The following is a 14258-nucleotide window of genomic DNA, read 5'->3' as shown; positions in this document are numbered from 1 at the left end:
GAGAAAGAGGTGCTGCTCTGTGACAAGCTGGGGCTGTGTCATGGATTTCACTATCGCTTCTACAAGTGTCTGAAACAGTTTCTGTTGCTGAATTTAAGGCTGTTGCCATAGGAATTGTCTTCAGAATGGTAAATTATTTCAGTACCTGCCTTCCCCATGGGTTCCTTAACTGGAAATGCTGGCAGATAGCATCTTTCCCAATTCATGATGCGTTACAGAGAATCAGCCTGTGACTTGCAAAGAAAATTTGAGTTTCTGTGCAGCTCTTATTGTGTAGAAAGGTATTTCTCCTGTGTTTTGCCTTCCTTCACTTCCTTTGTCCATGACTACTTGACCACAGTGACATTGGCCCCACTTCAGACAGAGAACGTAAGCAGGCTTTGAAACAGGTGAGTGGGAGTTTGTAATGCTGCTTATTGATGAGTTTTTATGAAATGTGGGACTGAACCAAGAAAAATCTCCCTTGTCATCAAAGGCTCACCTGGACCTCAGCTCCTTTTGGCTGGTTTACTTTTTGAAGGATTTACCTGGTCTTTGAGGAGCTAAGGAAACCATACTTCCTTTGCTCCTTGCTTCTCATTAAATATTCTGTCACTTGTTGCTGATCATATCAAAGACTTCAGGAGAAGCGGTCCAGTGGAAATTTTTCCTCCCTGATAACCCTGGCAGCTCCACAGCAGCAGTTTTGGTGTGAGTGCTGAGCTGCTTGAGCTGGCTTGGTTATAAATGGCTTCAACGGGAATCCTCATTGGGATAATCATGCCAAAAGGCATTTGAAACACTTGATCTTTCCTGAAGACATGAGATGGACTCTGGCAGCCTTCAATGGTGTTTGCCAGAAGTTTTCTTGCAGAGCTGGCAGGAGAAAATGTTGAGTCTGCAAAAAGAGCTCTTGGAGGGGGGAGAAGGGAAGGGAAGGAAAAGAAGTCATTTCCCAGTTTTGTCTAAGTACTGTCAACTTTTCTATGTAAACTTACTGGGGAGAGAAGGCTTTACAACAGTGGCATCCTTCTCTTTGCCTTTTTTTGGGCATTGGGTGGCTGGAGTGGTTTTCCTCTTGCTGGAAAGGTTTTTCTGAGCCTCAGAATAGTGGCAAAGAATGGGAGGAGTCCTAAGGACAGACATGGAAAGCTCCTGAAACCAGGATGGATTTATATCCTGGTAGCTGCTGCATTGTTTGCTGTGATCTGCTGTTTGTGTTGCTCAAAACATTCCATGGAACAGGAAAACTGTGGTTTGCTGTTGTGGCATGAACCAAAACAGCCTCTGGAGTCATCGTGTGTGCGCAAGGTGGGGAGTGGAGAAGGTGACGTGATAAATTGCTGGAAAAAACCACTGTGTGTGGGAATGAGAAGGACATGACACAACAGTGACGGAGAGGGACTAAGGAGTGGTGTGGGAGTGTTTTCCAGGAGTGTTTCTCCAGGATTGCTGCCTCCCAGGGAGGGGTGAGGTGGGTCACACGATCAGCTTGCAGGCAGCAATGTACAGCTGGTTTTTTTCCCCCACTGGTCACACATCTTCCTTAAAAAGTTTTCCACTCCATCAGTTGGTGAGACTGTTAAGAGGAAGGAGGAACTACTGGAATATTTTTTTGAGCTTTGCAGTATTGGAGACTAGTTGTTTTTTTTCCCCCCCCATTCAGGTTTGTAGCCCAGTGATTCTGGCAGAATTTAGTTTTTTAAACAACTGAATTCATATCCTCCTGTGTACAGGGAAAAGCTTGAAAAAAAGTCAAACCCCTAATTTCCTCTTTATTTAAAAAAAAAAATAAAGTTTTAGTAAACTGCAGAGGGATTTTTATTCACAATTCCCTTACAGAATAGGAAATGTAATTATTTCAAACAACCTTTCTTTAAATGAATTTTCAGTTTCTAGGATATAAACACTTTTTTTGTGAGTATTTTGCATTCTTTCCTTTTGCTGGGTTTTCCTTTGCTGAGTGATGCAAGAACCTGCCCCCTTGGTGTTATTTTTGAGAAGTGCTGCTGCAAGGGTGTTTTCGATGTTTCCTGTAGGAGCCAAACGCATTTACTTCTAGAGAAACCTTCCCCAGGGATTCCCGATGGGAGGGATGTGTTGGCTGGGAGCGCCACCGCTGGGCTGGCAACTGTTCCTCCCTCTCTGCCTTTTAGAGCCACTTTCTGCTTTTTTTTGCTTTCTGGTTTGAACTTTGGGTGGATTTGGCTGAACTTACTTGTAAATACTACATGGACTTCTGGAGCTGCAGGGGAGTGAACTGAGCAAGTGAAGGTGTAAATTACCAAAAAGCAGCTGTGGATGAAAATAGCAGAAATATTCTCTATGGGTTTTACCAAACCTTCAGTGAAAGCTGTTTACCACCCTTTAGTCTGTCACCTCCTGGGCTGGGGAGCCCTTTCAGGGGATTTGCTGAAGTGCTGGCAAGACTCACTGGCTAAGCAAAAAGGGCTCTGTAAGACCCTGAATCAGTACTTTAAATTTGTTCTAAGACATCTTGATCTTTTCTTCACACTTGAATCTTATTTTACCCCACCCCCCCTTATCTTACGTACCCCTGCAATTACCAGTTTAACTGCTCTATTTTTAAATCTGGGTTATTAATTAAAAGCGATTACTCTTTGGAGCTCAAATGTTCATCAAGTTTGTGATAGCGCTTGAAGAGAGAATTTTTGTGTGCTTTGTTACCACCAAGAGCCAAAGCAATACTGTGCAGTCCTGAACGTCCCTGCCAGGAACAAAGAACTGGCGGCAGGGACAGAAATGTCTGGAGCTGTGCAAGAGTCCAACAGCCCAGCGCTGGCTTTTATCACATGCTGGGACAAGGATGACGTGGAGAGGCGGGGAGTCTGTCCTGCAGAGCCGGGGTGCCATCGCAGTGTTGGTGGTGGGATCTGGGGAGCTTCTGCCCCGATGGCATCTGTAACCCAGCATCAGATCCAGAAGGTAAGGAGCTGCTCTGTGGGGAGGGAGCATGTGCAGAGTGCAGCCAGGTGACGCTTTGTGTAAGATACAGTCGCTGCTAGTTAACCTGTTGTTTACAAACACTTTATATTCTCCTCAGCATCTTTTGTTGTATTAATTTTAGCGTGTGAGTGTCATGGCTACAAACTCTTCCAGGGGCAGCTTGTCCCACAGAGCTCTTGGAGGCATTTCTCCTGTGCTGCTTCTGTCTCTGCTGCTCGGCTCTCATCCCTGAACTGGAAATCTTCCTGGCAAAGGATAATCTCCAGGGTATTCTATATAAAGAAACTGAGTTCACTGCCAACAGAGTTTATTTTGTACAGGATTGTGTAGTGAACTGTGAGAAAGCACCCAGGGATTTTTTTTCCTTAGAGAGAACAAAGCTTTCCAGATTGTAAAGAAATCTCATTGTGATTTGGCACACAGGTGTGACTGCCCTGTTTGTATTAGTGGGCTTGGTAGTTTAATAGCTGCTGGTTACAGGTGTTAGATAAGAGATCCTACCACAAAAGGCTCTAGTAATGAGATCTGTTTTGTGTAGACTGAGGGATTGAAATAGATTGTTCTTAACTGTTTGGAATTTCAGCCTTTTAATGAATCTTTTGCAACAGAAGCTGTCCTGAAATTAAAAATTAAGAACATGCTGCAGAACTGGAGCTGGGATGCTTTTTACCCTGTTAAGGGCCAGAACTGTTTTCTCTTGCTTTATGCTGCTTCCCCCAAGAACTCTGGGGAAGAGCAGCCACCTTGTCCCTTCTAGTTCCACAAGGATGGCTTCCTTGTCCTGGAGCAGTTTTTCAGCACAGAGGAGTGTGACGATATGAGGAGCCAGATCCAGAAAATCGTCGCGGAGATGGAAGTGCCGCCGCACTGCCGCACCGCGTTCTCCACCAGGGAGGAAGAGCAGCTCCAAGCACAGGTACTGGGAAGGGCAGGGCTGCCCCTGTTGGGAGAGCTGGGAAGAGGACGGGAAAAGGCAAATTGCTGATCAGGGTTCATTCACTCTGTTGGAACATGGCTCTTCCTCCTAACCGAACATAACACCAGGAGAGGAATTTGCTCTCCAGCTTTCTGCAAATGTTTCCTGGGGTCTTATCAGTGTGTGGCTCTGCCGTGCTTTCAACCCCCGGCAGCCACAAGCAGCTCTCGCAGATCACTTTGTATGTGTTCTGCAGACAGAAAACTGGTTATTTTCCAGGCAGCCAATAAAAAAAGGCAAGGGTGACCTCTATGTGAGAGGTTCTCGTAAAGCCCTGATCAGCACCAAGACATGGAGTGTTGTGGAAAGTTTTTATGAATGATTTTTTCATTGTGTTTTGTTTATGCTGCGGCTGGGTGGAAAAAAAAGATGCAGGTGAGTGTTAATAATTTGATTGAAAGTTCATGTATGTTTTTACAAGGATGCTGTCTTTACTGGGCTTTTATCCCGGCAGGGTAGCTCGGATTATTTCCTCACCAGTGGAGACAAGATCAGGTTCTTCTTTGAAAAAGGTGTTTTGGATGAGAAAGGTAAGCCCTGGCCTGAGTAAGGCACGCAGAGGGAATGTGAAAAGGCTGAGTGATGGATCGGGGGCCAGTTTCCAGTTCAAGGAATGATTCCTGCTTTTCAAACAATGTTAAATTATGGTTTTGTTTCGTAGGTAACTTTCTAATTCCAAAGGAGAAGTCTGTCAGCAAGATTGGCCATGGTATGTTTAAAGGATGGGATTTGGAGAGGAATGGACAAAAGAGATGTGGTTTTCAGACATGAGGATTTCTCCAGACCTACTCACTGTACATAACTGTCTCTGCAATTCTCTCCATGCTGCCCCTCACTCTGCTCTCAGACTGCTGTATCTTCTGTTCCAATCCTTTTCAAAAACCCCTTCTCAGAGGTTTCTCAGTAATGAATAGCTCAGAGTCACTGACACGCCAAAGTTTGGACTTCAGCCCTTGGCTCTTTTATGTAAGACATTTGCTCTAGAAGTTTACCACTGAGACTGGTGACAATCAATACTCCCTCCTATGTCCTGTGCCATGCTGGTTTGCTGATGTTGAAGCTCCCCTCCTTCCTGTGGTGTCACCAACACTTTTTCTTAACCCTTACTGGTCTGTTTGATCTGCTTCTCTCCCAGTTCCTGTACTTGCATTGTGATCCCTTCCATTTTCAAACAACACATGGAAAATGAGAGCAGGATTCTCTTTGCCTGCAAACGTGAACTTTGTTCATACTGAACTTCACTACAATTGGAAATTCAGTACTAAGTGTTCTTGTTCTGTGGTTTTCTCAGAAAAACACTCTCCTCTTCCCAGGCCTGCTGCCATTCTGTCACACTTCAGCTTTTCCTCAGGGGAAGTGAAAACTACTTTCAATTCCTGCTGACACAGCAACTTAACAATTCAAAAGCCCTCTCTAGTCTTATTTTCTGTAATTATTCATTTTGGTCAAGTCTCATCCCTTGCTTGAGAGCAGCTCCTGCTGGCCTTGGGTCCTTCTGGCAATCTGATCAGGATGAGCTGGAGGCACAACTCTGATTCTTTTTGTGGATTTGTCAGAGCTGGGTTGTAGCAAGAGTCTACACAAACACTCTGACCTGCTGGCTGGGGCTCTCTGAAGGGCACCAAAGATGAACTCTAGCTCCTTTTTGCAGTACTTCACTTTTCTGGTAGGTCTTTGAGGTGTGTTTTTAAAGGATGAATTCACCCATATGCCTCAGGGTCATGTATAATGGTTGTCACTTGTGAAATATAATACTGAATCACATAATGTTCCATTTTGTTCACTCTGATGTACACTGGCTTTTACGTGTGTCCAGTTTGTGCCCAGGAAGTGATTATATTTATGGTCTTTAATTATGATTGTATCCTCTGTAAAATTCCTATCACCTTAGGTGTGATAAGATACATTTATCCACCTTGGGAGGGATGAAAGTTTCTGGCTGCAATTTATCCTGCTTGGCTGTGGTGTCTGCAGCTCATCACTGAGAGCTGCCACATTCCCTTCTTCTGTCTGAGCCTTTTCTTTCCCCTCAGCTCTACACGCTTATGATCCTGTCTTCAAGCAAATCACCCACTCCCCCAAGGTGCAGGTGAGCTGTTATTGCTTCCTAGAATGGTTTTAGGGAAAAAAATGAATTGCAGAGTAGTTAATTTTAGTTTTCTACACTCCCAGGAGGAGTAATTTTGTCAGTGAAAAGAAATATCTTCAAAGAATAATGCTCAATAATGTGCAGAAAACATAAATCTTGGAAAATTTTCTTGCAGGAACTGGGAAGAAAACTAGGCCTTGAGAGACCAGTAGTTGTGCAGAGCATGTATATCTTCAAGGTACAGTAATTCAAGTTGTCTTGTCACTCAGGAAATAAGGGCCTGTTAAGTGAGAAGCTGTGAAACTCTTCACACATCACTTTTTTTTCTTTGCAGCAACCTGGCATTGGTGGTGAAGGTGAGATTTGTGTTCTCTTTATTACACTGCAGATAATACTCCTTTAGCAAAGGAATGTTACCAGAGAAAGGGCTCAGAATCAGACTTAAACCTGTCAGCTTGGTGGACCAAACCATCTTTGAAATCCACATTTTTTCAGGAAAGTTACATCATATGCAGCTCAAACAAAGAGCTGTTTTTACATTTGCAGTGGGCTAAAAGTTGGTATTTTTATGTAAGATTTAACATGTGTGATAGGTAGGTTGGCAGGGGCGGGCTCTGAGTCAGGGAGATGCAAGCCTGAAGTCCTTCTAGAAGAACTGAATCCCACTAAAGACCCCAGTGACAGTGTCTTCTTGCAGTGACTCCACACCAAGATGCCACCTTCCTGCACACGGAGCCTCTGGGCCGCATCCTGGGGTTCTGGATCGCCCTGGAAGATGCCACACAGGAGAATGGCTGTTTGTGGTTCATCCCTGGCTCTCACACCAGTAAGAGCATGTGTGTGACCACTGCTGGTCACCAGCACAGTTCTCCTTTTTCTCACCCCTAGAGCACACAGGGCAGCTTTAAACTCTGCTTACCTAAAGATTCACTCAGTGAGTATAATTGTAGTGCTCTTCAGATTTTAAGCCACTCATTCCTCAAATCCTGGAGCCAGCTGTACTCATATCATGGATTATGCTCCTACAGAAAGCACAAATGGACCAAAGGGTAGTTTTGCATAAGCGTGTGACCATTTGTGTTCCAAATGGTCTGTTGCAATGCACAGAAGGGGCCAAAAAGGCAAGCAAAAGGCAGCTGTTTCATCTGTTTCTGCCACAGCTGAAAAATCCTACATCTCTACTTAATTAAAAAGACCCCACCTAAATTACTAAGGGAAGTGTGAATATAGTAATAATAAAGTTCCTATCATTGCCAAGAGAAATAACTGATATTGCTCCTTTACTGTGCAGGTTGTAGCCAGGTGTTTAATTTTTGTGTGTTGGCTTACTCTGTGGATTTGCAGATGGGATTACCCGGAGGATGGTCCGTGCAGCTTCAGGTGCCTCAACATGTGTCGAGTTTGTAGGCTCAGAGCCAGCCTACGATGAGAAGCAGTTCATACCTCTGCCTATAAGTAAAGGTACAAACAGCTCCACAGCTTGAGAAAACACAAGGGAGCTAAAATCCTATTTTAACCCTGCACCTTCCCTTCCATTGGAAAGCCAGAGCTCATCTTTTGGAAAGCAGCAGTCCAGGTGATTCTTTCCCACAGGTGGACTCATCCTCATCCATGGTGAGGTTGTCCATAAGAGTGAACTCAACAGCTCGGAGTCTTCTCGCCACGCATTCACCTTCCACGTGATGGAAGCCAAAGGTACCACCTGGAGCAAAGAGAACTGGTAAGGTTGTGATCCTCACAAGTGGCTGAGGAAATTGAAGCCTTTCCAGTGCAAGAGTTAGGATAACTGTTGGGGGTCTTGCCTGTACAGTTTGTTGGTAGTGCCTCATCTGGCACTGATTTTCTGTCTGCAGAACTGGAATAGCCTCTGAAGTTTTGCTTTTACCTCTTCTTTACTTCCTAGGCTTCAGCCAACTCCTGAACTGCCTTTTCCATTGCTCTACACTTGAAGTTAGTGACTGGCTTTTGTGGAGTCAATAGCTGATCAATATTCCTTTCTGATTGTTCATTCACAATCTTTTAAAAACAATCTTCACTAGATCAGCTCTCAATGTTCATTTATCCTCCTCCTCAAAACCAGGGCCATTATCACAGCCCAAGACCTGCAGTAGACAGAAGCTTCTACTGAAGCAGGAGCCGTGCCAGTATGAGAGTAGTCACTAGTCCTTTTGCTAAGGAAACACCTTCAGTCTTGAAAACAAACCAGTTAAGACCATTGCACATTGGCTGGGACTACTTACCAAGTATTTCTCCTTGCAGATACTCAGTATTTTCTTGTGTTTAAGAGCTTAAGTCCATTTCTTGTCTGGTTGACTCCAGCAAAGCAGGTGAACATGCAGGGGAGAAGTTTGATTTTCACCCCTACGTTTCTGTCTTATTTTTGGAATAAGTGATTTAAAGCAATCTTGTGGATAAAATGAAGCAGGAGTCTGCTTTTTATAGTCAGTCTTCTAAATACTGGCAGACAGTAGCTGAATGTTTTATCTCTGGCTGTGATTAAAAATACAATAATTTTTGAAGATTCATGTTGAAATAATGGACACAACCTCCGTCAAACTTTTTACACTTAAATAAAAATATAGGAATTCTCATTTTCATCTCCATCTTTTCTTTGAGGAAGACACAGTGTGACCTTCGCCCAACAAATGGGGACAGTGCTAAATTGTCTGGTGAGCAGCTGGAACTCTAAATATGCAAAAGACCAATTTCTATCCCCAAACCAGCTTATAGCAAGGAATGTTTGGAAATGCAAGCTACATCCCAGACTGTATCCTGAACTGAACAGGAGCTGTGTAGGTGTGATTTCACCAGCACTGGTGCAGCTCTGGCAACCCTGAGATAGGAGCACAGTGTCACCAATGCAGGAATTATAGCAGAGTGACCCTAAGGCTGCTGAGGACACCCAAATCTTACTGACTCATCCCTTTCAAAAGTAAATTGGGGAGCTGGGTCATGGCAACAGCAGAAACATTGAATGCAAAGTTTCTGTATTCAAAAACTACCTTTTCTACAGTTTGTTTGCAAGTTGGAAGCAGGGTGGAAGGAATGCAAATGTCTCTACCTCTGGTGCAATTTATTATGTCAGTGGTGAAGGCTGTGGCTTGTGACAGAAGCAACTCAAGTTTTGTCTGTGTCTTTCCATGAGAGGAGTTAATAATTTAGAATTCTGCTAAGGAGGGATAATTTGTCCTGACTTGCACCACTACCTGCAGTATGCAAAATCATCTACTTCAAGTGCATAAACAAAATTTAAAAAGCTGGATTGATTGGCAGGATTTCCTGTTAAACATGAAGGAAACAGCCCAGCAGTTACTGAGTTTGGTTTCCTACAGAGTATCTGACAATTTACTGTGTTAGAAGCCAGCTCTGGCCAACTCTGGCATCCTCAGGAAAAGCAGCACCAAATCCCAGGAGCCCTTCCCAGGCAGGGGGATGAATTGGGCAATGGTGCTTCTCAGCTGTTCTAGTCCTGGCTTGTTGCAGGAGCACACAATATTGGATTCTGTAACCAATTCTGTTGACCCAGGGACTGGTTTCACTTCACTCCACCCCTGGTGGACCTCCCAAGGCATGGTCTCAGAGCTACAGGCCTGCGTTGTGTAAGGTACCTTGGACTTCCCCCAAACTGTTCCCAAAAGTGAATTAAAAAACTGCCAGGAATGAACTTCATGATGCAAACTAGAATCCTGGAATCACAATCTCCTGCTTGGACACATCAAGGACACTTGTGTTTTGTTCTAATGGACACTGGGCAAACCAGTGCGAAGAGACTGCTGATACAGGAAGGTTTCATACATAGAAGTGGTTTCTTCGGCCACAAAATGGTAGCTGTAATTTTAATTAAATGGATGGAATTCAGTACCTTTAGTCAATTTGTTAATAGAAGAAATTTTTTAAATGATTTGATTAAACATCTGGCTGAAAAAATGTGAAAAGTAGGAAACTGTAATAATAGAAAATTTATTGACTTCAACAGATTTTCTGCTTTCAGGATTAATGTGTAATTAGTTCTAGCTGTGACTTTGCTAAACTTCCCCCCCTCATATTCATTCCAAATTAGGTATTAAATCTTGAGAAAGATAAAACATTTTTCTTGCTGAAGCAAACTTCAAGACTAAAGATTCACTGTTCTTATTAGCATGGTCTGGAATGAGCAATGTCTGACATTCCCAAACCTTCACCACCCACCCTGGATACCTCAGCTGTGGCAGCTACTGATTTTGGAATTGTGTTTGTGCATCATGGTGTGGTTTTTGCTCTTGCTGATCAGGACTGGACATAGCTGGACACTAGTACCTGGTTCCTGTGCCCACCACTCATTATCAAACATGTTTTACATTGTGCTTATACAGAAATGAGAGCTCACACATCAAACACAAGGTGCAGGACTCAGTACAGAAAACAAGGTATAGTACAGAGGTAGCAACATCTGAGAGATGAAACTTGCTTGTTTATTTTATCCTCTCTAATTGACTTACCTCTTCCTCTGCTTCCCTTGGGCACCCAGAAAAAAATTTAATTGGATTGTTAAACACAAGTGCTGTTTTTATCAGTTATATTTGTTGCTGCTAGAACATAAATCTGGCTATTTTTAACAGGGGTAAAAAGACCAAATCAAAACCTTTATTTTAAATAAGTCTATTTCATTTCTGTTCTCAACAATTTTCTCTGCTGTACCAAAAGATCAGCTTTGAGCTTTCATTACAGTGCATTTTCTAGTACCTTGCTCTAGGAACAGAGAAAACTGTCCCTGGAAGTGCTTCTATGCCATGAGCATGATCTGGAGGTAGAGAGGCAAGAGCAGATTATCAATTTGAGTAGTGTAAGCTTCCAAAAGAGAAACCAAACTCACAGATGCCAGAATCCAGGCGTAGCTGGAGTTCAGATTCACGTTGCTGTCAAAGATCAGAATGAGAGCCACAGCAATGATCTGAGCAAAAATAGCTGTCATTGTCCCTTCAAAGGTCTTTTTTGTTCCTGGCCACTTGATTTCCCCCATTGTACTGCCAAAAACAGAGGCAATGGTGTCTCCTACCCCTACTGCCAACACCCCAGAGTAGGGGACCAGTGCTCCTGCCCCAGGCAAGGTGCCTTTAGGAGCACAAGATCTGGGAAACAACCACACTGGGAGGGACATGCCAAGGAGGAGATAAATATGAGTCAAGATTAGAGGTCCACTGTCTCTTTCATCCAAGAAGAGAGAGAGCAAATGCCTCAGGGTTTGTCCAAAGGGTTTGATCCTGAAGTACCGAACGTACTCTAAGAAGATAAACACTGCCAGACACAGCACTGCAGCAACGTAGAGGAGCTGGCGGTCATAAATTAGTCCAGGAACATAAGTAGCTACAACAATGAAGTGGAAATATTTCCTGGTTATAGTCGAGGCCTGGTGTTTTTTAGATTCAGATGATCTCTTGGTGTTCTGGTAGAAAACCACACCACATGCTGAGGCAGCCAAGAAAGTCCAATACAGAAGAAGGTAAAGTCTTGTCTGTGTCTGAAACAGAAACTGGAACAGCCAGAACAAAGGGTTCCTGTGGATCAGTCGGTACAGCCAAGGCATGATGACCCCTAAGCCTAACACTGCTGTCATCATGTGGAAAAACATGGAGGAAATCCACGTGCCCGAATCCATGAAAATGAAGAGCACAGTGAAAAAAAGACCAAGAAGAACAACTCCGACAACTGCCACCAGAAGGAAGAAGTCAATGGGATCCCCTCTGCCCTTGATTACATTCAGTGAACGCTTAATGAGCTGATTGAGAACAAAACTTACACCTCCAAGAACCAGCAGCGCTTCTCCAGGAGTAAAACATCGAGGCAACAAGTACAGCAAGATCATACTGAGGTAGACAAAAATGAGCAGCACTTCTAGAACCTCTATCACTTCTGAGACAGTCAAGGAATGTTTCATGGTGTAGATAATTACGCTGCCAGCAATACCAGTCAGGATGCAAGTGTTGGTTGGCACAGGTTTGGTGATGCCAACTGCTAAGACGGACAGGAAGAGAGCGAGCAGCATCCCCGTGGAAGCCACGACGATGCCAAAGCGCTCGAAGTACACGATGCCGGCAGCCCTGCACCTCTCCTTCATCACCACCCCCAGCAGGGGGATGACCATGCTGGCGGGCAGCAGGCCGCTGTTGGCTGCCCCCCGGAACTGGAACACGGCTCCCCCCAGCTGCAGCAGCCGGTCCCATTTGAACTGGACGTAGAAGGCCTGGACGGCCAAAGCGACGGCGCACCAGGAGAATCGGTCCCACACCACCACGTGCACCGACAGCACCATGGTGAACACCAGCAGTGACTCCACCAGCACTGGTTTGTTTAACATGATTCCAGACTGACCTGCCTCAAGCTTGCAGAATCTCTGGAGTCCCAATGTGCTCAGTTGTCCATTAGGAAGAATTCCCTTCCATGCTACTGCAATTCCTATTAAAAAAAAAAAATAAGGCAAGCAATTGAAGCAGCTACTTGGACAGCTAAAGTGTTTGCATAGCTATTTTGTTCTTAAACTCAATTTAAACTGATAGTTATGTGCCAATTGCTAATGTCAACACACAGATGACTAAAAAAAAAACAAACCAGTGAGGTGAGCCAATCCTGTACTTCACCTTCTCTAAGTGAATGGTTACAGCCCAGTGCCAGCTGCCCTACAAACCAAACTTTCCTTTAAACTTTTGGACTGGAAGATAAACAGCTGAGATAATCAACAACAGGCATATTTATTCTGTTAGGTTAAATCTCATCTCCTGAAAAGAATTGTGGGCACTGACAACATTGTGCACTTGTCACCAGTGTTTATTGCTTTATGGCAACCTTGATTTCTCTATGGATACATAATTTGATAATCAGCCATATGTAAATGATTACACTGGCACCTCTTCTGGAGTCTTTGAAGGTCTCAGGTTCTTTATTTTTGTTGGAAATATTATGGTTGATCCAGTTGTGAAACAGGGGGTTACTTTATCCTTTCTGGCCCACCCTAGCAGCAGTCTTACTAAATTCTTCTCCCCAAATCCCATTGCCAATATCTACACCAGCTCCCTCATGGAAGGCCAGAAGTTTATTTAAGGTTCTGTTTTGGGTTTTCAGCCAGGGTTGAATGGTGACACCAGATTACAAAGCTGACAAAGTCATAGCAATATTACTAAGGAGCTATTACAGTTTGTACTGTCAAACTTCCTTAGACAGTGTGTCTGCAGTATTTAGTTATTTATGACTGTACTGAAAACTTAATTATTGGTAGATTGCTTTTTGGCATCCTTATTCATAGAGCCTGAAATATTTGATTGCCAAACAGCTTCATTACATGCACTGTTGCTACACAGCTCCATCAGGCCAAGTGATCTTTTGTCATTGCAATTAATTTTTAAACAAGAGAAGAATTAATAATACAGTCAATAAAACAGAACTGGTCTGGGCAGTATCTACCTCCAACCAGTACTGGTTTTGGGGTCCTACTCCCTGCTGTTTCTGAGCACTGGGGAGGGGGAAGGCTTATTTGAGAAGCAGCAGAGTAAATGTCATCAACCAACGAAAGACCGAGTCCTCCCACTCAGTCTGGCAACCTTAAGGTTGCACCCCAGCTCCTGTATCAATGGCATGTGACAGTTTCCCTGCCAGGCTGCAAGACTATGCAGAATTCTACCCGGGGTGAGATCTCTGATGCAGCTCTGAATGCTTAGACCTGACAATCTGCACTGCGATGTATTTCACTGCTGGGTTATTTCGTTTTCTTGTGCCTGTCGCAATCCCCTCCTCCACACCTTTCAGGTAAGGGGAAGCTCCTCGGCGCTGCCGCTCTCTCATCATCGAACGGGACCCATCACGCTGCGGTTCAAGCCACACCGAGCGTTTTCTGCCCGTTTCGTGATCCGCATCCCGGCTGCTCAGGGCAGGGAAGCTTCCCACTGACGTGACCAAACAACCGCTAGCCCCACGCCTCGCTGCAGCCCCTGCCTGCTCCCTCTGTTCCCCACGCGGCCGCAGCGCTGTGGACTCCCCTCAACCCGCGGGCCGCCCGCGCCCTGTCCTTCCACGCTGATCGCCGCCGCCTCCTGTCCCCCTCAGCCCCGACACCCACAACCCAACCTCCGCTACTGGGAACGACATCCGCCCGCGGGAGGTGTCAGAGGCGCTCCCGGGTGATTCCCGGTGCCGCCGCGAAGCCGCGGCCCCGCCCCCGGGAGCCCAACGCGCACCCACCTCGCAGGACGCCGCCATCTTCCCGCGCCGCCTGTCACA

At 44.8% G+C, this 14258-nt stretch overlaps 2 protein-coding genes across 3 annotated transcripts; one reads left to right on the top strand and one right to left on the bottom strand.

The window, feature by feature from the left end:
* The first annotated feature begins 47 nt into the window (after positions 1–47).
* On the top strand, positions 48–9803 carry PHYHD1 (phytanoyl-CoA dioxygenase domain containing 1). Of its 2 annotated transcripts, XM_088065623.1 has the most exons (12): positions 48–389; positions 2675–2925; positions 3704–3862; positions 4377–4452; positions 4584–4631; positions 5956–6011; positions 6187–6249; positions 6346–6367; positions 6709–6837; positions 7356–7472; positions 7605–7731; positions 7915–9803. In XM_088065623.1, exons 2-12 carry the CDS (start codon positions 2743–2745, stop codon positions 7958–7960), a joined length of 1026 nt encoding a protein of 341 aa, XP_087921749.1. In that variant the 5' UTR covers positions 48–389; positions 2675–2742; the 3' UTR covers positions 7961–9803. The 2 variants fall into 2 exon arrangements, with proteins under 2 accessions (XP_087921749.1, XP_005527305.3); XM_005527248.3 differs by lacking the exon at positions 48–389 and having other exon boundaries at positions 2576–2925.
* Positions 9804–9952: 149 nt separating this feature from the next.
* On the bottom strand, positions 9953–14253 carry DOLK (dolichol kinase). Its single transcript, XM_005527250.3, has 2 exons — positions 14220–14253; positions 9953–12443 (listed from the first exon to the last, which is right to left on the bottom strand). Exon 2 carries the CDS (start codon positions 12343–12345, stop codon positions 10774–10776), a length of 1572 nt encoding a protein of 523 aa, XP_005527307.1. The 5' UTR covers positions 12346–12443; positions 14220–14253; the 3' UTR covers positions 9953–10773.
* Positions 14254–14258: the final 5 nt, after the last annotated feature.

This window comes from Pseudopodoces humilis, chromosome 22 (genome assembly GCF_049639895.1).
Source record: "Pseudopodoces humilis isolate 2021_Gansu_Grassland_sample_001 chromosome 22, ASM4963989v1, whole genome shotgun sequence".
Taxonomy (NCBI): domain Eukaryota; kingdom Metazoa; phylum Chordata; class Aves; order Passeriformes; family Paridae; genus Pseudopodoces; species Pseudopodoces humilis.
This window is presented reverse-complemented; position numbering and strand designations above follow the sequence as displayed.

Coding starts and splice junctions, on each gene's coding strand:
- PHYHD1 (XM_088065623.1), top strand. CDS start 2,743: ATGTCTGGAGCTGTGCAAGAGTCCAACAGCCCAGCGCTGGCTTTTATC. Junction 3,863..4,376: donor AAGAGCAGCTCCAAGCACAG/GTACTGGGAAGG, acceptor TTATCCCGGCAG/GGTAGCTCGGATTATTTCCT. Junction 4,632..5,955: donor TGTCAGCAAGATTGGCCATG/GTATGTTTAAAG, acceptor CTTTCCCCTCAG/CTCTACACGCTTATGATCCT.
- DOLK (XM_005527250.3), bottom strand. CDS start 12,345: ATGTTAAACAAACCAGTGCTGGTGGAGTCACTGCTGGTGTTCACCATG.